Below are 25,968 nucleotides of genomic sequence, written 5' to 3'. Positions count from 1 at the left end.
TTCAGAGGATTTGAGCCCATCCCTTAGTTAACCCCACAAAGTGGCACCTCAAGCTGTTGAATTGCTGAATATGTGAAAGGTAAATGCACTGCGACAGAGCCTGGACTTGAACCCAGGATCTCTAGTGGCACAGCTAGCACTGCGATTCAGTGTCTTAGACCACAGCGCCACTCGGGAGGCCAAGCAATACTTTTAATAAAAAATAAACAATCGTTAGTATTATAACTGACAATTATTTGTGTAAGACTAGCATTGAAATACGACTCATCCACTGCCTTAAAAACAGAAGTCCAAACTCTCGCGGTACGGTAGCTCAATGTACGGTAGTTGCATGGTAAGAAACGGAAAGAAATAAAAACAGCTTAATCAAAACTGTGTAACCAAAAGCAGAGCACTTTCGACATACCCACTCCTTTCTACACGCCCAGTACTTTCCTTTCGACACCCACTCGCCCATACTCTGGTCGCCATATTGGAATGCAGCTACCCCCTTCTCCTCATGCCATCATGGCCACCTAATCATCCCCAGCTTCAAATTGGCTTATTCATCCCCCCTCCTCTCCCCTGTAACTGTTCCCCAGGTTGTTGCTGTAAATAAGAATGTGTTCTCAGTCAACTTACCCGGTAAAATAAAAATAAAAATACATTAAACAGGGAAAAACTCTGAGCCACAAAAGATACATTATTGGCCAGGGAGTGTAAATCAAATTTTTATTGGTCACATACACATGGTTAGAAGATGTTAATGTGAGTGTAGCGAAATGCTTGTGCTTCTAGTTCCTACAGGGCAGTAATATCTAACAAGTAATCTAACAATTCCCTACTAACTACCTAATACACACACAAATCGAAAGGGGTGAATGAGAATATGTACATTTAAATATATAGATGAGCGGAGGCCAAGCGGCATAGGCAAGGTGCAGTAGATGGTATAAAATACAGTATATACATGTGATATGAGTGATGTAAGATATGCAAACATTATTAAAGTGGCATTGTTTAAAGTGACTAGTGATTCATTTATTAAAGTGGTCAGTGATTGGGTCTCAATGTAGGCAGCAGCCTCTCTGAGTTTGTGATTGCTGTTTAGCAGTCTGATGGCCTTGAGATAGAAGCTGTTTTTCAGTCTCTCGGTCCCAGCTTTGATGTACCTGTACTGACCTAGCCTTCTGGATGGTAGCGGTGTGAACAGGCAGTGGCTCGGGTGGTTGTTGTCCTTGATGATCTTTTTGGCCTTCCTGTGACAGTGGTGCTGTAGGTGTCATGGAGGGCAGGTAGTTTGCCCCCGGTGATGCGCTGTGCAGACCGCACCACCCTCTGGAGAGCCTTGCGTTTGAGAGTGGTGCGGTTGCCGTACCAGGCTGTGATACAGCCCGACAGGATGCTCTCGATTGTGCATCTATAAAAGTTAGTGACGGTTTTGGGTGACAAGCCAAATTTCTTCAGACTCCTGAGGTTGAAGAGGCGCTGTTGCACCTTCTTCACCACACTGTTTGTGTGGGTGGACCATTTCAGTTTGTCTGTGATGTGTATGCCGAGGAACTTAAAACTTTCCACCCTCTCCACTACTGTCCCTTCGATGTGGATAGGGGGGTGCTCCCTCTGCTGTTTCCTGAAGTCCACAATCAACTCCTTTGTTTTGTTGACGTTGAGTGAGAGGTTGTGCACTATAGATTCAGGGTAGATATTGAATGTACAGTAGCTGGGTTACACTGCCTTCAGTAATTATTCATACCCCTTGACTTATGCCACATTTTCTTGTGTTACAGCGTGATTTTTTTTTACACACAATTACCCATGTTTTTGGAAATGTTTGCAAATGTATTGAAAATGAAATACAGAAATATCTCATTTACAGTGCATTCGGAAAGTATTCAGACCCCTTGACTTTTTCCACATTATGTTACATTAGTCTTATTAAAAAATTTATTAAATAAATATTTAACCTCAGCAATCTACAAACAATACCCTGAAATGAAGTAAAAACAGTTTTTTTTAGACATTTTCAGAAATACGTTATTTACATATGTTAAAACCATTTGCTATGAGACACACAATTTAACTCAGGTACATCCTGTTTCCATTGATCATCCTTGAGATGTTTCTACAACTTTATTGGAGTCCATCTGTGGTAAATTGAATTGATTGGACATGATTTGGAAAGGCACACACCTGTCTATATAAGGTCCCACAGTTGACAGGTTTATTTGAGATTCTTCAAAGTACCCACCCTTTGCCTTGATGACAGCTTTGCACACTCTTGGCACAACCAGCATCATGAGGTAGTCACCTGGAATGCATTTCAACTAACAGGTGTGCCTTGTTAAATTGTGGAATTTCTTTCCTTCTTAATGTGTTTGAGCCAATCACTTGTGTTGTGACAAGGTACGGGTGGTATACAGAAGATAGACCTATTTGGTAAAAGACCAAGTCCATATGTGACCGAATGCCTTGATTCAGTCTTATGTAGCAAAATTCGAAATTGTGTTTTTTACATTGGATAACAGACACAGAGCAACAAAATGATATATCATACACTGCATTTGAGGAACAATGGGAAAGTAATTCTGCTTTGAAAGTTGATAAACTTGTAACCTCACTTTTGAGGCCAAAATAGAATGTTTTGGTACCTACTGGAGAGCTCTTCTTTGTCATTCCGCATCGTTCACACCCTCTTAGGCTTTAGCCCCCACCCAAACTCTAACCATTTTACTCGCCCTAGCAGAGATGGTTAGGCTGTTTTCATGTTATCCAGAGCTTTGGTGACTAACTGTGCTGCTTACAACAATTTATTACGCTTTTTTGCCGACGTTTACTGACACCGGCCATGGGTGTTTAGCGTTCATAAATTCATCAGCTATTCTGAGCTTTGGCACACTCAGATGAGAGTGCTCTGAAATCGGAGTAGATGGCCAGACTGAATTTACGAACCAACCCGAAATGGTTACTTGCACAATGGAGTCTTTTGTTAAGACATTTAGCTAGCTAGCTTGGTAAACAATGAACCATAATCTCAACTCATGACGTTACTACCCTGCTTGAATCTGCAGGTAGCTAACCTACCAGGTTCAATGTCAGCTAGCTAACATTAGGCTATAACTAGCAATGCAAATGGCTCTGAGATACGAGTAATAAGATCATACACGTAACGTTAGCTAGTGAGCCAGCCAGCTAATGTTCGCTAGCTAACAGTACACTTTAACATGAAATGAAACCACTTTCAAAATTAGAAATGTGTAATGTCTGAAAATGGAGCTAGCTAGACTATCTTACCTTTATTCATCATGGATGGACACGTCTCCTGTCACGGATGCCATGGTTTCACTTAGTTTGAAGATGTAATCCGGAGACAGGTGTTTTCGCTATCTCCTTAGCTATCATACTCGAGTTCCACTGATTTCAAAATTAGGTCCTCCAGAAAGTGGAGAGCAACACTTATGGAGTTTTACTACGCGATACATTAACACAAAAATATCCTACACAAACTGACCAGCTCAAATAGACAGAACCGTGCAATATAGTAGACAAATCCAAACTCCTCTCTCAGCATGTCCAGCATGTCCAGCCCACTCATTATCTCAGACAATCATGGCTAGCGGGAAGGTTGCTGACTTTTTCTGTGGCTAAACCAACTAGGCTCGTAATTTAACAATTTTATTCGTATTTACAGATGACATACAAGTTTGTTATTAAGGCACATGAAAGATCACATGTTCGAGAAGGCATTTCTGCCAATTAACGCATTTTGATTTTAAGAAAAGTTTACGTTGAAACGGCTCGCCTGACATACGCCTAGTTTCTTGAAATGGGCCACATATTATGGCATGAACAGCTCAAATAAGCAAAGAGAAATGACAGTCCATCATTACTTTAAGACATGAAGGTCAGTCAATCCGGAAAATGTCAAGAACTTTGAAAGTTTCTTCAAGTTCAGTCACAAAAATCATCAAGTGCTATGATGAAACTGGCTCTCATGAAGACCGCCACAGGAAAGGAAGTTCATTAGAGTTACCAGCCTCAGAAATCAGCATTTATCTGCACCTCAGATTGCACATCAAAGAGTTCAAGTAACAGACACATCTCAACATCAACTGTTCAGAGGAGACTGTGTGAATCAGGCCTTCATCGTAGAATTGCTGTAAAGAAACCACAACTAAAGGACACCAATGAGAAGAAGAAACTTGCTTGGGCCAAGAGACGTGAGTAATGGACATTAGACCGGTGGAAATCTGCTTTTTGGTCTGATAAGTCCAAATGTAAGATTTTTGGTTCCAACCGCCGTGTCTTTGTGAGACGCAGAATAGGTGAACGATGATCTCCGCATGTGTGGTTCCCACCGTGAAGCATGGAGGAGGAGGTGTGATGGTGTGGGGGTGCTTTGCTGGTGAAATTGTCTGTGATATATTTAGAATTCAAGGCAACTTAACCAGCATGGCTACCACAGCATTCTGCAGCTATACGCCATCCCATCTGGTTTGCGCTTAGTGGGACTATCATTTGTTTTTCAGCAAGACAATGACCCAACACACCTCCAGGCTGTGTAAGGGCTATTTGACCCAGAAGAAGGGGGATGCAGTGCTGCATCAGATGACCTGGCCTCCACAATCACCTGACCTCAACCCAATTGAGATGGTTTTGGGATGAGTTGGACCGCAGAGTGAAGGAAAATCAGCCAATAAGTGCTCAGCATATGTGGGAACTCCTTCAAGACTGTTGGAAAAGCATTCCAGGTGAAGCTGGCTGAGAGAATGCCAAGAGTGTGCAAAGCTGTCATCAAGGCAAAGGGTGGCTACTTTGAAGAATTTATTTGTTTAACACTTTTTTTGGTTACTGCATGATTCCATATGTGTTTATCATAGTTTTGATGTCTTCACTGTTATTCTACAATGTAGAAAATAGTCAAAATAAAGGAAAAACCCATGAATGAGTAGGTGTGTCCAAACTTTTGACTGGTACCATAGATATTCACACCCATGATTTAAAATCATATTTGGCAGTGATTACAGCTGTGAGTCTTTCTGGGTAAGTCTCTAAGAGCTTTGCACACCTGGATTATGCAACATTTGCCCATTATTATTTTAATAATTATTAAAGCGCTGTCAAATTGGTTGTTGATTATTGCTAGATGGTTCTTGCTGTAGATTTTCAACTAGATTTAAGTAAAAACTGTAACTAGGCCACTCAGGAACATTCACTCTTGTCTTGGTAAGCAACTTCACTGTATATTTGTATAATACAAACAGTATGCATGTATTGTAATATATTTATTCTGGCTTCCTTCTTTTTACTCTGTCATGTTGGTTAGTATTGTGGAGTATCTAAAATGTTGTTATTCTATCCTCAGTTTTCTCCTATCACAGCCATTAAACTCTGTTACTGTTTTAAAGTCACCATTGGCCTCATGGTGAAATCTCTGAGTGGTTTCCTTCCTCTGTGCGCCCTAACAGAGAAAGAAAGCATCTGTGGGAAGACACACACACAAAAACACACACCAAATAAAACATGCAGGCAAAAACAGGAAACCGACAACAAAGGACAAACCACTTCAGTCACGCTACAATAAGTCCCTTTCTCACACACACAGTACATATAGTTGAAGTCAGAAGTTTACATACAGTTAGGTTGGAGTCATTAAAACTCGTTTTTCAACCACTCCACAAATTTCTCGTTAACGAACTGTAGTTTTGGCAAGTCGGTTAGGACATCTACTTTGTGCATGACACAAATCATTTTTCCAACTATTGTTTAGACAGATTATTTCACTGTATCACAATTCCAGTGGGTCAGAAGTTTACATACACTAAGTTGACTGCCTTTAAACAACTTGTTGTCACGAACATCAAAATGAGCGGACCAAGGCACATCGTGCATTGAGTTCCACATCAGTTTAATACAAAGTGAAACTAGAAACACAATAACACAACTTAAAAATAACGTGACATCATCGTGCCCAAACACACTAACACAAACAATATCCCACAAAGCAGGTGGGAGATAGGGCTTCCTAAATATGATCCCCAAGAGGCAACGATTACCAGCTGACTGGGAACTATACAAAACCACCAACATAGAAATACACGTTCTAGAACACCCCCCCATGGCATTAGAATCTACTGATAGGCTAATTGACATCCTTTGAGTCAATTGTGGGAGGTAGCCTAGTAGTTAGAGCGTTGGACAAGGAACCGAAAGGTTGCAAGATCAAATCGCTGAGCTGACAAGGTAAAAATCTGTTTTTCTGCCCCTGAACAAGGCAGTTAACCCACTGTTCCTAGGCCATCAATGAAAATAAGAATTTGTCCTTAACTGACTTGCCTAGTTAAATAAATAAAAAATTAGAGGTGTGGATGTATTTCAAGGCCTACCTTCAAACTCAGAGCCTCTTAGCTTGACATCATGGGAAAATCGAAAGAAATCAGCCAAGACCTCAGAAAAATATTGTAGACCTCCACAAGTCTGGTTCATCCTTGGGAGAAATTTCCAAACACCTGAAGGTACCACGTTCATCTGTACAAACAATAGTACGCAAGTATAAACACCATGGGACCACACAGCTGTCATACCGCTCAGGAAGGAGATGCTTTCTGTCTCCCAGAGATGAATGTACTTTGGTGCGAGAAGTGCAAATCAAAACAACAGCAATGGACCTTGTGAAGATGCTGGAGGAAACAGCTACAAAGGTATCTGTATCCACAGGAAAAGGAGTCCTATATCGACATAACCTGACAGACCGCTCAGCGAGGAAGAAGCCACTGCTCTAAAACCGCCATAAAAAAGCCAGACTACGGTTTGCAACTGCACATGAGGACAAATATTGTACTTTTTGGAGAAATGTCCTCTGGTCTGATGAAACAAAAATAGAACTGTTTGGCCATGATGACCATCGTTATGTTTGGAGGAAAAAGGGGGACGCTCGCAAGCCGAAGAACACCATCCCAACCGTGAAGCACGGGGGTGGCAGCATCATGTTGTGGGGGTGCTTTGCTGCAGGAGGGACTGGTGCACTTCACAAAATAGATGGCATCATGAGGCAGGAAAATTATGTGGCTATATTGAAGCAACATCTCAAGACACCAGTCAGGAAGTTAAAGCTTGGTCGCAAAAGGGTCTCCCAAATGGACAATGACAAGCATACTTCCAAATGTGTGGCAAAATAGCTTAAGGACAACAAAGTCAGGGTATTGGAGTGGCCATCACAAAGCCCTGACCTCAATCATATAGAAAATTTGTTGGCAGAACTGAAAAACGTGTGCTAGCAAGGAGGCCTACAAACCTGACTCAGTTACACCAGCTCTGTCAGGAGGAATGGGCCAAAATTCACCCAACTTGTGGGAAGCTTGTGGAAAGCTAAATGAAACGTTTGACCCAAGTTAAACAATTTAAAGGCAATGCTACCAAATACTAATTGAGTGTATGTAAACTTCTGACCCACTGGGAATGTGATGAAAGAAATAAAAGCTGAAATAAATCATTCTCTACCATTATTCTGACATTTCACATTCTTAAAATAAAGTGGTGATCCTAACTGACCTAAGACAGGGCATTTTTAAGAGGATTAAATGTCAGGAATTGTGAAAAACTGAGTTTAAATGTATTTGGCTAAGGTGTATGTAAACTTCCGACTTCAACTGTATATCCATGCCTTTCTAAAATCTTTGAATGCCAAGTTAACAAACAGATCACAGACCATTTCGAATCCCACCGTACCTTCTCCACTATGCAGTCTGGTTTCTGAGCTGGTCATGGGTGCACCTCAGCCACGCTCAAGGTCCTAAACGATATCATAACCGCCATCGATAAAAGACACTACTGTGCAGCCATATTCATCGACCTGGTCAAGGCTTTCGACTCAATCACCACATTCTCATCGGCAGACTCAATAGCCTTGGCTTCTCAAATGACTGCCTCGCCTGGTTCACCAACTACTTCTCTGATAGAGTTCAGTGTGTCAAATTTACATTTACATTTAAGTCATTTAGCAGACGCTCTTATCCAGAGCGACTTACAAATTGGTGCATTCACCTTATGATATCCAGTGGAACAACCACTTTACAATAGTGCATCTAACTCTTTTAAGGGGGGGGGTTAGAAGGATTACTTTATCCTATCCTAGGTATTCCTTAAAGAGGTGGGGTTTCAGGTGTCTCCGGAAGGTGGTGATTGACTCCGCTGACCTGGCGTCGTGAGGGAGTTTGTTCCACCATTGGGGTGCCAGAGCAGCGAACAGTTTTGACTGGGCTGAGCGGGAACTGTACTTCCTCAGAGGTAGGGAGGCGAGCAGGCCAGAGGTGGATGAACGCAGTGCCCTTGTTTGGGTGTAGGGCCTGATCAGAGCCTGAAGGTACGGAGGTGCCGTTCCCCTCACAGCTCCGTAGGCAAGCACCATGGTCTTGTAGCGGATGCGAGCTTCAACTGGAAGCCAGTGGAGAGAGCGGAGGAGCGGGGTGACGTGAGAGAACTTGGGAAAGTTGAACACCAGACGGGCTGCGGCGTTCTGGATGAGTTGTAGGGGTTTAATGGCACAGGCAGGGAGCCCAGCCAACAGCGAGTTGCAGTAATCCAGACGGGAGATGACAAGTGCCTGGATTAGGACCTGCGCCGCTTCCTGCGTGAGGCAGGGTCGTACTCTGCGAATGTTGTAGAGCATGAACCTACAGGAACGGGTCACCGCCTTGATGTTAGTTGAGAACGACAGGGTGTTGTCCAGGATCACGCCAAGGTTCTTAGCACTCTGGGAGGAGGACACAATGGAGTTGTCAACCGTGATGGCGAGATCATGGAACGGGCAGTCCTTCCCCGGGAGGAAGAGCAGCTCCGTCTTGCCGAGGTTCAGCTTGAGGTGGTGATCCGTCATCCACACTGATATGTCTGCCAGACATGCAGAGATGCGATTCACCACCTGGTTATCAGAGGGGGGAAAGGAGAAGATTAATTGTGTGTCGTCTGCATAGCAATGATAGGAGAGACCATGTGAGGATATGACAGAGCCAAGTGACTTGGTGTATAGCGAGAATAGGAGAGGGCCTAGAACAGAGCCCTGGGGGACACCAGTGGTGAGAGCACGTGGTGCGGAGACAGATTCTCGCCACGCCACCTGGTAGGAGCGACCTGTCAGGTAGGACGCAATCCAAGCGTGGGCCGCGCCGGAGATGCCCAGCTCGGAGAGGGTGGAGAGGAGGATCTGATGGTTCACAGTATCAAAGGCAGCCGATAGGTCTAGAAGGATGAGAGCAGAGGAGAGAGAGTTAGCTTTAGCAGTGCGGAGCGCCTCCGTGACACAGAGAAGAGCAGTCTCAGTTGAATGACTAGTCTTGAAACCTGACTGATTTGGATCAAGAAGGTCATTCTGAGAGAGATAGCAGGAGAGCTGGCCAAGGACGGCACGTTCAAGAGTTTTGGAGAGAAAAGAAAGAAGGGATACTGGTCTGTAGTTGTTGACATCGGAGGGATCGAGTGTAGGTTTTTTCAGAAGGGGTGCAACTCTCGCTCTCTTGAAGACGGAAGGGACGTAGCCAGCGGTCAAGGATGAGTTGATGAGCGAGGTGAGGTAAGGGAGAAGGTCTCCGGAAATGGTCTGGAGAAGAGAGGAGGGGATAGGGTCAAGCGGGCAGGTTGTTGGGCGGCCGGCCGTCACAAGACGCGAGATTTCATCTGGAGAGAGAGGGGAGAAAGAGGTCAAAGCACAGGGTAGGGCAGTGTGAGCAGAACCAGCGGTGTCGTTTGACTTAGCAAACGAGGATCGGATGTCGTCGACCTTCTTTTCAAAATGGTTGACGAAGTCATCAGCAGAGAGGGAGGAGGGGGGAGGAGGGGGAGGAGGATTCAGGAGGGAGGAGAAGGTGGCAAAGAGCTTCCTAGGGTTAGAGGCAGATGCTTGGAATTTAGAGTGGGTCGGAGGGCCTGTTGTCTGGACCTCTGGCAGTCTCTATGTTGGTGCCACAGGGTTCAATTCTCGGTCCGACTCTTTTCTCTGTATACATCAATGATGTCGCTCTTGCTGCTGGTGATTCTCTGATCCACCTCTATGCAGACGACACCATTCGGTATACATCTGGCCCTTCTTTGGACACTGTGTTAACAATCCTCCAAACGAGCTTCAATGCCATACAACACTCATTCCGTGGCCTCCAACTGATTTTAAATGCTAGTAAAACTAAGTGCATGCTTTTCAACCGATTGCTGCCCCCACCCTCCCGCCCAACTAGCATCACTACTTTGGACAGTTCTGACTTAGAATATGTGGACAACTACAAATACCTAGGTGTCTGGTTAGACTGTAAACTCTCCTTCCAGACTCACATTAAGCATCTCCAATCCAAAATTAATCTAGAATTGGCTTCCTATGTCACAACAAAGCCTCCTTCACTCATGCTGCCAAACATACCCTCGTAAAACTGACTATCCTACCGATCCTTGACTTCGGCGATGTAATGTAATTTACAAAATAGCCCGCAACACTCTACTCAGCAAACTGGATGTAGTCTATCACAGTGCCATCCGTTTTGTCACCAAAGCCCCATATACTACCCACCACTGTGACCTGTATGCTCTCGTTGGCTGGCCCTCACTACATATTCGTCGCCAAACCCACTGGCTCCAGGTCATGTATAAGTCTTTGCTAGGTAAAGCCCTGCCTTATCTCATCTCGCTGGTCACCATAGCAACACCCACCCGTAGCACGCGCTCCAGCAGGTATATTTCACTGGTCATCCCCAAAGCCAACACTTCTTTTGGTCGCCTTTCCTTCCAGTTCGCTGCTGCCAATGACTGGAACGAACTGCAAAAATCACTGAAGCTGGAGTCTTATATCTCCTTCACTAACTATAAGCATCAGCTGTCAGAGCAGCTTACCGGTCACTGCACCTGTACACATCCCACCTGTAAATAGCCCACCCAACTACCTCATCCCCGTATTATTACTTACCCTTTTGCTCTTTTGCACCCCAGTATCTCTACTTGCACATCATCATCTGCACATCTATCACTCCAGTGTTAATGCTAAATTGTAATTATTTTGCCTCTATGGCCTATTTATTGCCTACTGTTACGATCAATGAGGACAATTGTGAGGAGTCAGGCGCAGAGAGCAAAGCTATGGGGAAAAACCACTCTTTAATGTCCAACCAGAAGAACAACTGGTAACGTCAAAACATTGGCGTAAAAATACGACTTGAATAAAGTACACACTGGAAAATAAATCCAGACTGTGGAAAACCCCAAAATGAACGAACAACCTCATACAAAACAGAAAGACAAGCCCGCACAAACAGAAACGGGCTAAACGAACTTAAATAGCACCACCCTAACAACCAAACAATAAACAGGTGAAATCTATTAGTCAAAACCAAACGAAAAGGAAAAAGGGATCGGTGGCAGCTAGTAGACCGGCGACGACGACCTCCGAGCGCCACTCGAACAGGAAGGGAAGCCACCTTCGGTAATACTCGTTACACCTACCTCCCTACTCTTCTACATTTGCCCACACTGTACACAGATGTTTCTTTTTTTCCGTTTTCTATTGTGTTATTGATTGAAGTGTAAAATATGACATTTGAAGGTCACTCTACTAAGGACATGGACTAATGACTCATTACTTAATAACTGTATATAATTTATAAAGCACTTTTCACAGTCCCGAAAATGTAATGTAAATGTATTTAAAATAAATTGTTGTAATAGAACGAAAGCCGATCAGGGTAACCAAATAAAAGCTACAGGATCCAAATCATACAGGGAATATGTGAAGGCGCCCTAGGTCACCTAACGTTAGCAAATTACATGTTTGGCAAAATTATATAACAATAGCGAAGCACAAAACAACCTGAAAATAGCTAGCTACACTATCCCAAAACACACACTTGCGAGGCTGGCTATGTAGCAAGCAAACTTTTAGCTAACTTAAGCTAAACCACACAGACTCAGTGGTCCCCCTTTTCATCAGTGATGTTACTTTATTAGCTAGCTAGGTAGGTAGCTAGCTAACTTTATAACATATCTCTTAGCTCAATTAGAATTTCTGCTGGTCCTAGACAGGCACGGGACATCCTTCAACAGTTGGTGTAGCTGTTTTCTTCAAATATGTTTTTTTTACCAAGGATTTTTCTTGTTGTCATTATCAGAAGTCGTCAACGGCGAAATGCTCACTACAAACCCATAGATCCAACACACAAAGTCTGTGGATGGGAGTGTTTATGCATCTTTGCAGAACAACTAGCCAAAGCTTCAGTAAATCTGGGTCATCCAAAGGAAGTCTGTGAAAAGTTATCGGACTAGCTAGGTTTTATCATTGCATTGTCCGATGTTGGGATTACATATCGGTGAACCAATTTCCACAATATTCAGCAAAAATTACTTCAGTCCCCTTGTCATCGCCTGGCTGATCTTGTAAGTGAGTGAATGACAACGTTACTAGCTAGCTAGCTACCTAGTACCTGTGCCGGTAGCATACCCCTTATTTACAAATGATCACTTAAGTTCAACTAAATGGATTATAACGTTCGGTATGACACAATTTCATGTGTACAAGATCTAAAGTCCTGGGTCACGATACTGAGAACTTTGTTGTTTGTAAAAGGACGTATTTGGGTGTATTTGGAGCCTTTATTTATGTTTTTTGGATGGCCTGGAACTCCAGAAGGAGGCTAAGGAGGTCAATTGCTGGTGGGGTAAGTTTCTCAAAAACAAGTGAGATTGTAAGAAAACTGTCTAACCTTCTATAACATGCCATTTACATCAAAAATACTGATTAATACAAATCGAGGAATTCTCATTTAAGTACCTTACTGATTGATTGTTTTCAATTAAAATTGTGAAAAATAAAAATAGCTTTTTTAGCAAAAAACAATTTCTCAAGCAAGAATTTTGCTAGAACGGTCTGTGAGTGGTGGGGTTAGGGATGGGAAAACTGAAACCTAGCTGTTTTTGGCAGAGATGCTTCTTATTGGTCTATTAACTCATTTACTGCCTGGTGTGACCAAAACTCCATTCAAAGAGCTCTTACAGTAAAAGGGCATTATCATCCCTTTCACAGTATTATTCCAACCTCATAGTTTGAAAATGTATATAAAACACAGGAAAAATCACATTTTTGACTGCACTGAGCCTTTAATTCGTAGACTGTCTGATTTGCAGCCTGCAATTGGTTTTAAAACTACCTGACAGACAGGACACAATGTGTTTCTTCTGATGGTGTTAAATCACGTTTGCAAGATATTACCAAAGGTGTCCACCAAGGGTCGAGTTTGGGCCCCGTACTTTTTATTATCGCTAACCAGGTTTCCATCCAACCTTTTTATGCAAGTATATTACATGTCGGAAACAAAATATGACAGGCCTGATGGAAACAGAAAATGTGTACGAATGTCGACAAAACAAAATACATGGTGGGATCTTTTTGTGTCGGTAAAATTAATTATGCGAGAAATGTCAGTGGAAACTCTTTTATGCGCAAATATTGTTGTGTGCTCCTCCCACTACGACTCATCGGGAAAGCATGCAGTTTATTAGGCTACAGATAAAATAAGTAATGATGAACTTCACAGTGTGGTGAAAGTGCAAGGTGATGAGCTTGATGGTCCTTTCCAATAAAGGAAATCTTATTCTGGTGACATGATAATCGATACTTAGCTACCATTTGACGAATACAAATAATCTTGCTCTTTTGTCCATAAAAATTCAATATTTGTGCTTTCAAGACAACTGGGAACTCTGGGACAACTGGGGAAAAGAAATAGATCAAATCATAAAGTCAGAGATAATCAGGTCGGAAAGTCGGAGCTCTAGAAATAGACTCGAGTTCCCCACCTGGAATTCCCGAGTTGGATGACCGGTTAAAACAACTTTTTCCAGTTGCGAGTTGTCTTGAACACACTGAAGTCGGAAGTCGGAGATTTACAAGTTCTGACTTCCCAGTTGTTTTGAACACAGCATAATGTCATCATGGGTACTCAACTCTTACCATACGAGATCCAGAGACTGCTGGTTTTCTTTTCTATCTCATAATTAATTGCACACACTTATGTCCCAGGTCTAAATCAGTCCCTAATTTGAAGGGAATCAATGCGCAACTCAATATTAGAAAGGTGTTGTTAATTTTTTGTGCACTCAGGGTAAATATCTGGGTATCTGGATTGATGAAAAGCTATCTTTCAAAAAGCATATTGATGAATAGGTTAAGAAGTTACGAATTAAAATGGGCCTCGTTTATAGGAATAGGGCATGCCTTTCGTTAAATAGCAGAAAACAAATAATTCAGTCGACATTCATTCCGGCTTCAGATTATGGCGATATTGTCTATATGAATGCAGCTGTCACTGTATTTAAGCCATTGGGCACAGTTTATCATAATGCACTATCCTTTATTGCGGGTGATAGGTTCCGTACACATCACTGAATTCTGTATCAGAAAGTAGGCTGGACCTCTCTTAAAACTCGCAGATCAATGCGCCGCTCTCTTTTTGTTTCTAAAAATCCTTACTTCATTATTGAATGACAGACATTTGAGTCACCAGACGCGATCACAGGCATGGCTAACTTTGGAGATCCCTTCGGTCTCCACAGAGTTAGGTTTCGTTTTTTTGCACCTTACTTGTGGAACTATCTCCAGAACTCTCTAAAGTTGATTGTTTTGGTGCCACTAGGGGCAGTTCAGACGGCTGGTTGAGGAATGTGTTTGTTTTTCATGATTGGATTTTGTAAGTTACTTTTCTTACATTTCTTGTAAATATTGTTTTTTTTTACTTTGGTATTGTGAATTTATATGATTGGGTGCCGGGCTCCCTTGTAAAAGAAGCCTTGGTCTCAATAGGATGTCCCTGTTTAAATAAGATGTAAATAAAGATAGAATATTGCTTTGGTAATCTCCTGCCTGTGTATTCCTAGTAACCTAACCTATTTACACTGTATGTGTGATCCTCAGGGTTATTGTTATGCACTCAGCATTGGCAACCATTTATTTAAAAACTTTACAGAAACAGAGGATCAGTAGACGAAGACTTCCTTTCTTCTATAACGAAAAAAAAAAAATAGTATATAATTGTGTTTATATTAACATCCTCTCTTTCTCTCCTTTTCCCTCCCTCAACACCCCCTCCCTCTCCCTCTATCAGACTACTTATGTGGGCCAGGTGAGAATGTGTACAGCATTGACTTCACCAGGTTCAAGATCAGAGACATGGAGACAGGCACAGTGCTGTTCGAAATCACCAAACCTCCTCATACAGGTGAGACACACACACACACACAGGGGTCTGATTGGCCTATTATGACGAGTGTTGCCTTTGAGTGTTATCTCCTGTCTGTCTGTCTGTCTGTCTGTCTGTCTGTCTGTCTGTCTGTCTGTCTGTCTGTCTGTCTGTCTGTCTGTCTGTCTGTCTGTCTGTCTGTCTGTCTGTCTGTCTGTCTGTCTGTCTGTCTGTCTGTCTGTCTGTCTGTCTGTCTGTCTGTCTGTCTGTCTGTCTGTCTGTCTGTCTGTCTGTCTGTCTGTCTGTCTGTCTGTCTGTCTGTCTGTCTGTCTGTCTGTCTGTCTGTCTGTCTGTCTGTCTGTCTGTCTGTCTGTCTGTCTGTCTGTCTGTCTGTCTGTCTGTCTGTCTGTCTGTCTGTCTGTCTGTCTGTCTGTCTGTCTGTCTGTCTGTCTGTCTGTCTGTCTGTCTGTCTGTCTGTCTGTCGTCGTCTGTCTGTCTGTCTGTCTGTCTGTCTGTCTGTCTGTCTGTCTGTCTGTCTGTCTGTCTGTCTGTCTGTCTGTCTGTCTGTCTGTCTGTCTGTCTGTCTGTCTGTCTGTCGGTCGATAAAGCAGGAGATACAAGCGTCATTGATCGAAATGCCGGGAGGTTTGTCCGCTACCAGTTCACCCCTGCCTTCCTCCGGCTAAGACAAGTTGGCGCCACGTAAGTCTAACCCATTAACTCACAAGGACGTCTGTAACCCTAATCCCCATTTTACACAGAAGTCTAACCCTAACCCCCAATCTACACAAAAGTCTGTAACCCTAACCCCAAATGTACACATAAGTCTAAACCTAACCCTCAATTTACACAGAAGTCTAACTCTAACCTACAAAGAGAGATGCATTTTAATCCCAAGGAAATTGCCTCTTCCCCCCCCCCCCCCCCCCTCTCTTTCTGCCTTTATCTCACCATCCTTCCCCTCTCTCAGTGTTGAGTTCACCGTAGGAGACATGCCCATAGAGAACTTCCGGATGATTGAGAGGCACTACTTCAGAGAGAAGCTGCTCAAAAGCTTTGACTTTGAGTTTGGCTTCTGTATGCCCAGTAGCAAGAACACTTGCGAACACATCTATGAGTTCCCCCCTCTGTCTGAGGATGTCAGTGAGTACACACACACACACACACACACACACACACACACACACACACACACACACACACACACACACACACACACACACACACACACACACACACACACACACACACACACACACACACACACACACACACACACAGCGAGAGAGAGAGAGGCCTGGGAAATGTGCTGACAGACAGTAGCTGTGTCCGAATACCCATACTTGCGTCCTAAATAGTAGGCCATTTGAGTATACGAAAAAATTATGTTGAATAGTATGCAACATTTCCAAAATCGAGCATACTTTAAATGCCTGGATGTCGTTCATTTCGGCTTTGACAACAGCTGATCAATTAGATATGGGGATGTGCTACCGAAATCAATGAATAGCAGGAAACAATGCAATTGGACATGACGCATTCTCAGTAATGCGAAAATAGAAGTATAGTTATAGTATGTACATTCTCAAAAATCGGGTATGGTTTAAATGCCAGGATGTCATGCTGATTTTGGATCTTCGTCTAGTAGAATTCGATGCACACTTTCCCACAATACACTGGAAGAGGTGGGCTGCGAGTGATAGGACATAGTTCTCTTCAAGTAGCCAAACAACAAAACTAGGCTACATAATTGGGAAGAGGCCAAATAGCAAAGCTTCTGCACGGGTGTTCAAATGTAGGCTAAGTAGTTTTGTTCTCCTTAACATGATCACAAGTATTGCATCGTAGCCTACTTGAAAACAGAAGTCTATATATTTTTTGTTTTACCCAAAGTGGATTTCTGTTTTCTCATTGAAAAGTGTTTCTGGTTTTCTTGGCCTTCGTCAGAGCTTCAAATAGATAAAATTAAGATTGTTTTGGTCAGTGTTTACACACAATACCCCATAATGTCAAAGTCGTTTTTACATTTTTACAAATTAATTACAAATGAAAAGCTGAGATGTCTTGAGTCAGTAAGTAAGTATTCAACCCCTTTGTTATGGAAAGCCTAAATAAGTCCAGGAGTAAAACTGTGCATAACAAGTCACGTAATAAGTTGCATGGACTCCCTCTATGTGCAATAATAGTGTTTAACATGATTTTTGAATGACTACCTCATCTCTGTACCCCACACATACAATTATCTGTAAGGTCCCTCAGTCAAGCAGTGAATTTTAAGCACAGGTTCAAGCACTAAGACCAGGGAGGTTTCCCAATGCCTCACAAATAAGGGCACCTATTGGTAGATGGGTAAAAATTGAAAAATCTGACATTGAAGTTATTAATTACACTTTAGATGGTGTATCAATATACCCAGTCACTACAAAGATATTGGTGTCCTTCCTAACTAAGTTGCCGGAGAGGAAGGAAACCGCTCAGGGTTTTCACCATGATGTCAATGGTGACTTGGCTGTGATCCAATACAACACATTACTGAGTATCACTCTCCATATTTTCAAGCATAGTGGTGACTGCATCATGTTATAATGGGTATGTAATCGTTAAGGACCGGGGAGTTTTTCAAGATAAAAATAATCCTAGAGGAAACCTGGTTTAGTCTGCTTTTCACCACACTGGGAGATGAATTCACCGTTCAGCTGGACAATAACCTAAAACACAAGGCCAAATCTACACTGGAGTTGCTTACTAAGAAGACAGTGAACGCTCCTGAGTGGCCGTGTTACAGTTTTGACTTAAATCTACTTGAAAATCTATAGCAAGACCTGTCTAGCAATGATCAACAACCGATTTGACAGAGCTTGAAGAATTGTTTAAATAATAATGGGAAAATGTTGCACAATCCAGGTGTGGAAAGCTCTTAGAAATGTACCCAGAAAGACTGTAATCGCTGCCAAAGGTGCTTCTACAAAGTATTGACTCAGGGGTGTGAAAATTCAGACGTTTGATTGCAAATGCAGAGGGAGTCGAAAATAGAACACAGAAGGCTGTGTAATCTCCCCGAATTACATCTTCAAACTAAGGGCAACCATCCATGACAGAGAGGGAGAAAGATCTGATGATTCTTATGGCATTGCACATGGTCAATGTGAACCAGAGTGACTTGACACAACGGGCCAAGCAAGCTGTACAAACAAAACGGAAATGACAGAGGACGTCTTATTTAAAGAAAGGGTTTGCAGTCTGCCGCGAAGCATTCATCCATGTATACGGGTAAGAGTCCAGCTGCATTTTCAGATATTAGAAGTTTCTCATTTTGTCAGAAAGTTGTTTTCATTGCAAGTTAAAGCATACTGTTAGCTAGCTAACATTGAACCTAGTTGGATAGCTTTAGCTACCTGCAGATACATACTACATCATGCATGGTGTATAGCTATGACAATTAGTTTCTATTTATTTATCCATTATTTTACCAGGTAAGTTGACTGAGAACACATTCACAGCCACAACCTGGGGAATAGTTACAGGAGAGAGGAGGGGGGTGAATGAGCCAATCGTAAACTGGGGATTATTAGGTGACCGTGATGTTTTGTGAGCCAGATCAGGAATTTAGCCAGGACACCGGGGTTAACACCCCTACTCTTACAAGAAGTGCCATGGGATATTTAATGACCTCAGATAGTCAGGACACCCGTTTAACGTCCCATCCGAAAGACAGCACCCTACACAGGGCATTTGGATATTTTTTCAACCAGAGGAAAGAGTGTCTCCTAATGGCCCTCCAACACCACTTCCAGCAGCATCTGGTCTCCCATCCAGGGACCGACCAGGACCAACCCTGATTAACTTCAGAAGCAAGCCAGCAGTGATATGCAGGGTGGTATGCTGCTGGCTATTGCTACTGTATGAGGATTATGGTTAATTGTTTTAAAAGTTAGCCAGGTGTACAGTTGTGACCAAAAGTTTAGAGAATGACACAAATATTAATTATCACAAAGTTTGCTGCTTCAGTGTCTTTAGATATTTTTGTCAGATGTTACTATGGAATAATGAAGTATAATTACAATAATTTCATAAGTGTCAAAGGCTTTTATTGACAATTACATGAAGTTGATGCAAAGAGTCAATATTTGCAGTGTTGACCCTTCTTTTTCAAGACCTCTGCAATCCGCCCTGGCATGCTGTCAATTAACTTCTGGGCAACATCCTGACTGATGGAAGCCCATTCTTGAATAATCAATGCTTGGAGTTTGTCAGAATTTGTGGGTTTTTGTTTGTCCACTCGCCTCTTGAGGATTGACCACAACTTCTCAATGGGATTAAGGTCTGGGGAGTTTCCTGGCCATGGACTCAAAATATCGATGTTTTGTTCCCCGAGCCACTTAGTTATCACTTTTGCCTTATGGCAAGGTGCTCCATCATGCTGGAAAAGGCATTGTTCATCACCAAACTGTTCATGGATGGTTGGGAGAAGTTGCTCTCGGAGGATGTGTTGGTACCATTCTTTATTCATGGCTGTGTTCTTAGGCAAAATTGTGAGTGAACCCACTCCCTTGGCTGAGAAGCAACCCCACACGTGAATGGTCTCAGGATGCTTTATTGTTGTCATGACACAGGACTGATGGTAGCGCTCACATTGTCGTCTCCGGACAAGCTTTTTTCTGGATGCCCCATCGGAAAGGGGATTCATCAGAGAAAATGACTTTACCCCAGTCCTCAGCAGTCCAACCCCTGTACCTTTTGCAGAATATCAGTCTGTCGCTGATGTTTTTCCTGGAGAGAAGTGGCTTCTTTGCTGCCAGGCCATCCTCCAAAAGTCTTCACCTCACTGTGCGTGCAGATGCACTCACACCTGCCTGCTGCCATTCCTGAGCAAGCTCCGTACTGGTGGTGCCCCGATCCCGCAGCTGAATCAACTTTAGGAGACGGTCCTGGCGCTTGCTGTACTTTCTTGGGCGCCCTGAAGACTTCTTCACAACAATTGAACCGCTCTCCTTGAAGTTCTTATGATCCGATAAATGGTTGATTTAGGTGCAATCTTACTGGCAGCAATATCCTTGCCTGTGAAGCCCTTTTTGTGCAAAGCAATGATGACGGCATGTGTTTCCTTGCAGGTAACCATGGTTGACAGAGGAAGAACAATGATTCCAAGCACCACCCTCCTTTTGAAGCTTCCAGTCTGTTATTTGAACTAAATCATCATGACAGAGTGATCTCCAGCCTTGTTCTCGTCAACACTCACACCTGTGTTAACGAGAGAATCACTGACATGATGTCAGCTGGTCCTTTTGTGGCAGGGCTGAAATGCAGTGTTTTTTGGGGATTCAGTTCATTTCCATGGCAAAGAGGGACTTTGCAATTAACTGCAATTCATCTGATCACTCTTCATAACATTCTGGAGTATATGCAAATTGCCATCATACAATCTGAGGCAGCAGACATTGTGAAAATTAATATTTGTGTCATTCTCAAAACTTTTGGCCACGATTGTACATGTATAAAAATAGTGACTTAGCTAAGTGGCTGGGGGGTGGTTAAAGCATTTCTTTCACATGCCCCATCAATTTAGACAAGTGTGTCTGTGTTCACAAAAATGCATAAACCACATCAGGGGATAACTTTTGATGTCTGGGGAAAATCTAAGAAACTTACGCTTTTGAGTGTACTGGCCCTTAATTTAATGTGCATGCCCTGCGCTGTTGTTTGGTTAGCTGTTTCTGTAGCGCAGTAAAGTGCACATCTGATGAGTTTGCAAATCAAGTGGCCACTTTTATTTATTGTAATATAATTTTTTGGTAGTTGTTAAATTTCTTGAGTCAAATATGTTGGGGGAGGTACTAAACTGACATATGGGATTGTTTTAAGATGGTCATACTATGGATTATTTAGGTATTTGATTTTGGAATGTTAGGATCTTAGGATATATAGAAAAATTATTTGATAAAATATTGATTTTGGCCTTTACTACTAACACCCTTAGAAACGCATTGAATAACACATTCATAAATGGCAAAAAAGGACAGTCAAAAAATACATCATAAGAAACAAGTTTTGAAGTGTCTGTCCTAAATGTAGGAGATGTAAAAAAAAAAAAAGAATTCATTGTTTTTAACCAGTACCACTAACCTTCAGATGAGAGCACCATCGTGTTCATTAGAGTCTCCCCTTTTCACAGTGGGGTCCCATTAGTTTGTAGCCCAAATGGTTCGGACACTACCAAACAGAAGTTGGCACATTGACGGTTCCGACTTCAGACGAGTCTCCTGAAACTTGTGGGGGCCGTAGAGCAAAACGGTGAACACCATTGTGTTTGTGAGAGTCTCCCCTTGTGTTCCTGAGAGTCATAATAGTAGGTGAAACTGTTCAAACGCTACAGATGTTTACGTGAGCAGACAGATTTTCGGGATGTCTCATGGACTGACAAAACCGGTCTAGCTCCGCCACCTTTCACCACAGATGCAGAAGTGCGACACTAGCAAAAGAAATTGATATCTCTAGCTTAAACTTCTTTGGGAAAGGGGGGCAGTATTGAGTAGCTTGGATGAATAAGGTGCCCAGAGTAAACTGGATAGAAAACACTCTAAAGTTTCCAAAACTGTTAAAATAATGTCTGTGAGTATAACAGAACTCATATGGCAGGCAAAAACCTGAGACAAATCCAACCAGGAAGTGGGAAATCTGAGGTTTGTAGTTTCATTTAAGTGATTGCCTATCCAATATACTGTGTCTATGGGTCCAGATTGCACTTCTCAAGGCTTCCAGCAGATGTCAACAGTCTTTAGAAAGTTGTTTGAGGCTTCTATTGTGGAAGGGGGTCGAATAAGAGCTGTTTCAACAAGTGGACTAGGCTGAGGCCAATGAGTTGTTTACTGCGCAGTCACGCGTGCGCGCCGTTCCTTCTTTTTACTCTGTAATGAATACGCTATTGTCCGGTTGGAATATTATTGAAGATTTATGATAAAAAAGACCCTAAGGATTGATTGTAAACATCGTTTGACATGTTTCTACGAACTGTAATGGAACTCTTTTGACCTTTTGTCTGGATTTTGCGCTCGCGCATTGTGCCTTTGGAATAGTGAACTAAACGCGCAAACAAAACGGAGGTATTTGGACATAAATATGGACTTTATCGAACAAAACGAACATTTCTTGTGGAAGTGGGAGTCCTGGGAGTGCATTCCGACGAAGATCAGCAAAGGTAAGTGAAGATTTATAATGCTATTTCTGACTTTTGTTGACTCCACAACTTGGCGGGCAACTGTATGGCTTGCTTTGGTGGCTGAACGCTGTACTCAGATTATTGAATAATGTGCTTTCGACGTAAAGCTTTTTTGAAATCTGACACAGCGGTTGCATTAAGAACAAGTTTATCTTTAATTCTATGTAAAACACATGTATCTTTCATCAAAGTTTATGATGAGTATTTATGTTATTTGATGTGGCTCTCTGCAATTTCTCCGGATGTTTTGGATGCATTTCTGAACATGGCGCTAATGTTAACTGAGGTTTTTGGATATAAATATGAACTTTATCGAACAAAACATACATGTATTGTATAACATGGAGTCCTGGGAGTGTCGTCTGATGAAGATCGTCAAAGGTTAGTGATACATTTTATCTCTATTTCTGCTTTTTGTGACACCTCTCTTTGGTTGGAAAATGGCTGTATGCGTTCTGTGACTAGGCGCTGTCCTAACATAATCGCATGGTGTGCTTTAGCCGTAAAGCCTTTTTGAAATCGGACACTGTGGTTGGATTAACGAGAAGTTTATCTTTAAAATGGTGTATAATACATGTATGTTTGAGGAATTTTAATTATGAGATTTCTGTTGTTTGAATTTGGCGCCCTGCAATTTCACTGGCTGTTGGCGTGGTGGGACGCTCACGTCCCGAACGATCCTAGAGAGGTTAAACTAACAGATATTGATGGGGATTTTTGTTAAGTTACTTAGATTGACAGTGTGTTAATCAACTCTAGTGGTTTAAGTGTTGTTAGATTACAGAGTTACCTCAATCAAATTATTTCTGTGACATCACAGCAATTGCTAGCTAGCAGGCTCAGCTAAATAAAAATCCCTCTAGATACAGCCACTTCTCATAGTCATGTCATGAGATTTGTAAATGAAAGAGGAATATAATAATAAGAATCGAATGGAGTTTCCCATCTCCCCAGTATTTCTGGTGCAGCACAGACGGTGTGACAAAGGCATTTCCTAAAAGACCTGCCAACTTTCTTTGTTAATGTTAAGGTTGGAATCAACATGCACTACCTCCAGCAGGCAGAGAGGCAAGAATGATTCGTCTGCCAGCTCAGGGACAAGCTACACTTTTAACACCCCTGTGTAATGTTCAATGGAATTGCATTGCTGGACTTCTTGAAACTAAATGTATTTGTATTGTAAAAATGTTTTATTTATAAAAGGAAATGTATGGTTTAAACACGTCTTTCATGTTTATTTGTTTTAGCTGATCGTGATAATTCTCTAAGTGTTAATACATTTGTGTATGTATCATTAAGCTTTTATGTATGTGTTATGAATGACCAAATGTGTCTGACTCTATAGTAAGTACAGCGTCATATGATACAAGGCATGTATGTATGTGTTATAAATTACCAAAGGGATCTGACTTTAAAGTAAGTACAGTGTCATGCGATGTAGAGTCTTTATGGATGCGTTTTGAATGACTGAAGGTGTCTCACTTCAATCTAAGTATTACAGGAGACTACATAAAGTGTCAATAAATAGGTTATTAACGTTCTGCTGATTCATGAAGGACAGCCACAAAAATCATAATTAGGGCTTAATTCTGGCCATTTTCACAATTTCTCTTCTAAAATTGTATTTTAAACCTAACACTAGCTAATGAAGGACAAGTTTGATGAGTTTGTCCACCAGACCTTTCGTGCATTTGGGTGGAAGTGTCTGGGAATGAGATTAGGTGTAATGTGACTAACATGACTTCACTTTAGAGCGTGTGCCATCCTTCAGCACAGCATGTCACTCTTTTATTAAGGACATGTTTATATCATATTTGACATAAGTGAGTTATGTCACATTTGACATTGGTGATTATGTCACACAGTTATGCCACATTTATGAACCCTTCATAAAGCATGCCATACAGTTATAGATGTTTTGTATCACATGTCGTACTTATGAAGGCATTATGAAGCCTTTATAAGCTGAACGTAATTTAAAACGGGATCAAATATGGTCATCTAGACACTTTCTATTTTTATATTGCTACTATTCAAATAATAATTTCAGTGTAACGTTTCTACCTTCTGTATCCTGTGACATTAAACTTAGATTTGATATAGTGTGTGTTTACCAGAGACAGTAATGTGAAGAACAACATGACCTGCACCAAAGTCAGATTAGGATATAGGCCAAGGACTAGATAAAGTGTATTTTTACCTGGAGTTTTTGCTTATTGTAGGCTACTGCTTTCGCCACTTTTAGTCTTGAAATCTTTGTTTTTTCACTGCATCATCCTACTCTGTTTAGCACATGTGTCACGTTCCTGACCTATTTTCTGTTGTTTTGTATGTGTTAGTCGGTCAGGGCGTGAGTGTGGGTGGGCATTTCTATGTTTTGTGTTTCTATGTTTAGGTCTTGTAATCAGCCTTATATGGTTCTCAATCAGAGACAGGTGTTTGACGTTTTCCTCTGAGAACCATATATAGGTTGGCTGTTCACACTGTTTGTTTGTGGGTGATTGTCTCCTGTGTCTGTGTCTATGTTGCACCATACGGGACTGTTTTCGGTTTGTTTGTTCGTTTCGTTTTATGTAGTAATTTTTCCTGTTTGTGCGTTCTTCGAGTTACATGTAAGTTCTTACGTTCAGGTTTGTCTACTCCGTTTGTTGTTTTGTTTCGATTCAAGTGAAGTTCGTGTTTGTCGTCTTTACTTAAATAAATCATGTCAAATCGCAACGCTGCAGTTTGGTTCAATCCCTGCTCCTCCTCTTCGGATGAAGAGGAGGAGGAACGCCGTTACAACATGGCCTTAAAGAGATGGGTGGGGCTAAGGCTTAAGAGGGTGTGAACGAGGTTGAATGAGTGTAAACAAAGAAGAGCTCTCTAGTACAAAAACTTTCAAGGGCCATTTTCTCAAAAGTGGGGTTACAAATTTCAGAGCAGCATTACTTTTCAATTGTTCCTTAACTGTAGTGCATTTTATATAATTTTGAAGCTCTGAGTCAGTACTTTTATCCAATGTAGATAACACCATTTCAAATTTTGGAACATAAGACCGTAAAGAGATGGTCGGTCATATTTGGCCTTGTGTTTTAGGTTATTGTCCTGCTGAAAGGTGGATTTGTCTCCAAGTGTGTTGGAAAGCAGACTGAACCAGGTTTCCTCTAGGATTTTGCCTATACTTAGCTCCATTCTGTTTATTTTAATCCTAAAAAACTCCCTTGTCCTTGCGATTACAAGCATACCCATAAGATGATGCAGACATTACTATGCTTGAACATATGAAGAGTGATGTGTTGTGTTGGATTTGCCCCAAACATAAGGCTTTGTATTGAGGACATAAAGTACATTTTTTTGCCTCATTTTTTCGAGTTTAACTTTGGTGCCTTATTGCAAACAGTATGCATGTTTTGGAGAAAAAAACATCAGTACAGGCTTCATTATTTTCACTCTGTCATTTGAGTTCATATTGTGGAGTAACTAGAATGTTGTTGAGTCATCCTCCGTTTTCTCATATCACAGCCATTAAACTCTAACTGTCTTAAGGTCATCATTGGACTCATGATGAAATCCCTGAGTGGTTTCCTT

The 25,968-nt window shown here is 41.9% G+C and overlaps 1 protein-coding gene across 4 annotated transcripts in view; it reads left to right on the top strand.

Moving 5' to 3' along the window:
• Positions 1 to 25,968, top strand: part of LOC139583992 (protein unc-119 homolog A-like) — a 69,528-nt gene that overhangs the window by 29,501 nt on the left and 14,059 nt on the right. For 2 of the 4 annotated variants that reach the window (XM_071415494.1, XM_071415496.1), the window contains exons 2-4: positions 15,108 to 15,221; positions 15,794 to 15,884; positions 16,153 to 16,325. In XM_071415494.1, coding sequence (XP_071271595.1) covers positions 15,108 to 15,221; positions 15,794 to 15,884; positions 16,153 to 16,325 — 378 coding nt within the window. Of the gene's footprint in view, positions 1 to 15,107; positions 15,222 to 15,790; positions 15,885 to 16,152; positions 16,326 to 25,968 lie in introns of all 4 variants that reach the window. The other 2 variants (XM_071415493.1, XM_071415495.1) reach the window with 1 other exon arrangement.

This window comes from Salvelinus alpinus, chromosome 9 (assembly GCF_045679555.1).
Source record: "Salvelinus alpinus chromosome 9, SLU_Salpinus.1, whole genome shotgun sequence".
Classification (NCBI taxonomy): domain Eukaryota; kingdom Metazoa; phylum Chordata; class Actinopteri; order Salmoniformes; family Salmonidae; genus Salvelinus; species Salvelinus alpinus.
Note: the sequence above shows the minus strand (reverse complement) of the source record. Positions and strands in the feature narration are given on the sequence as shown.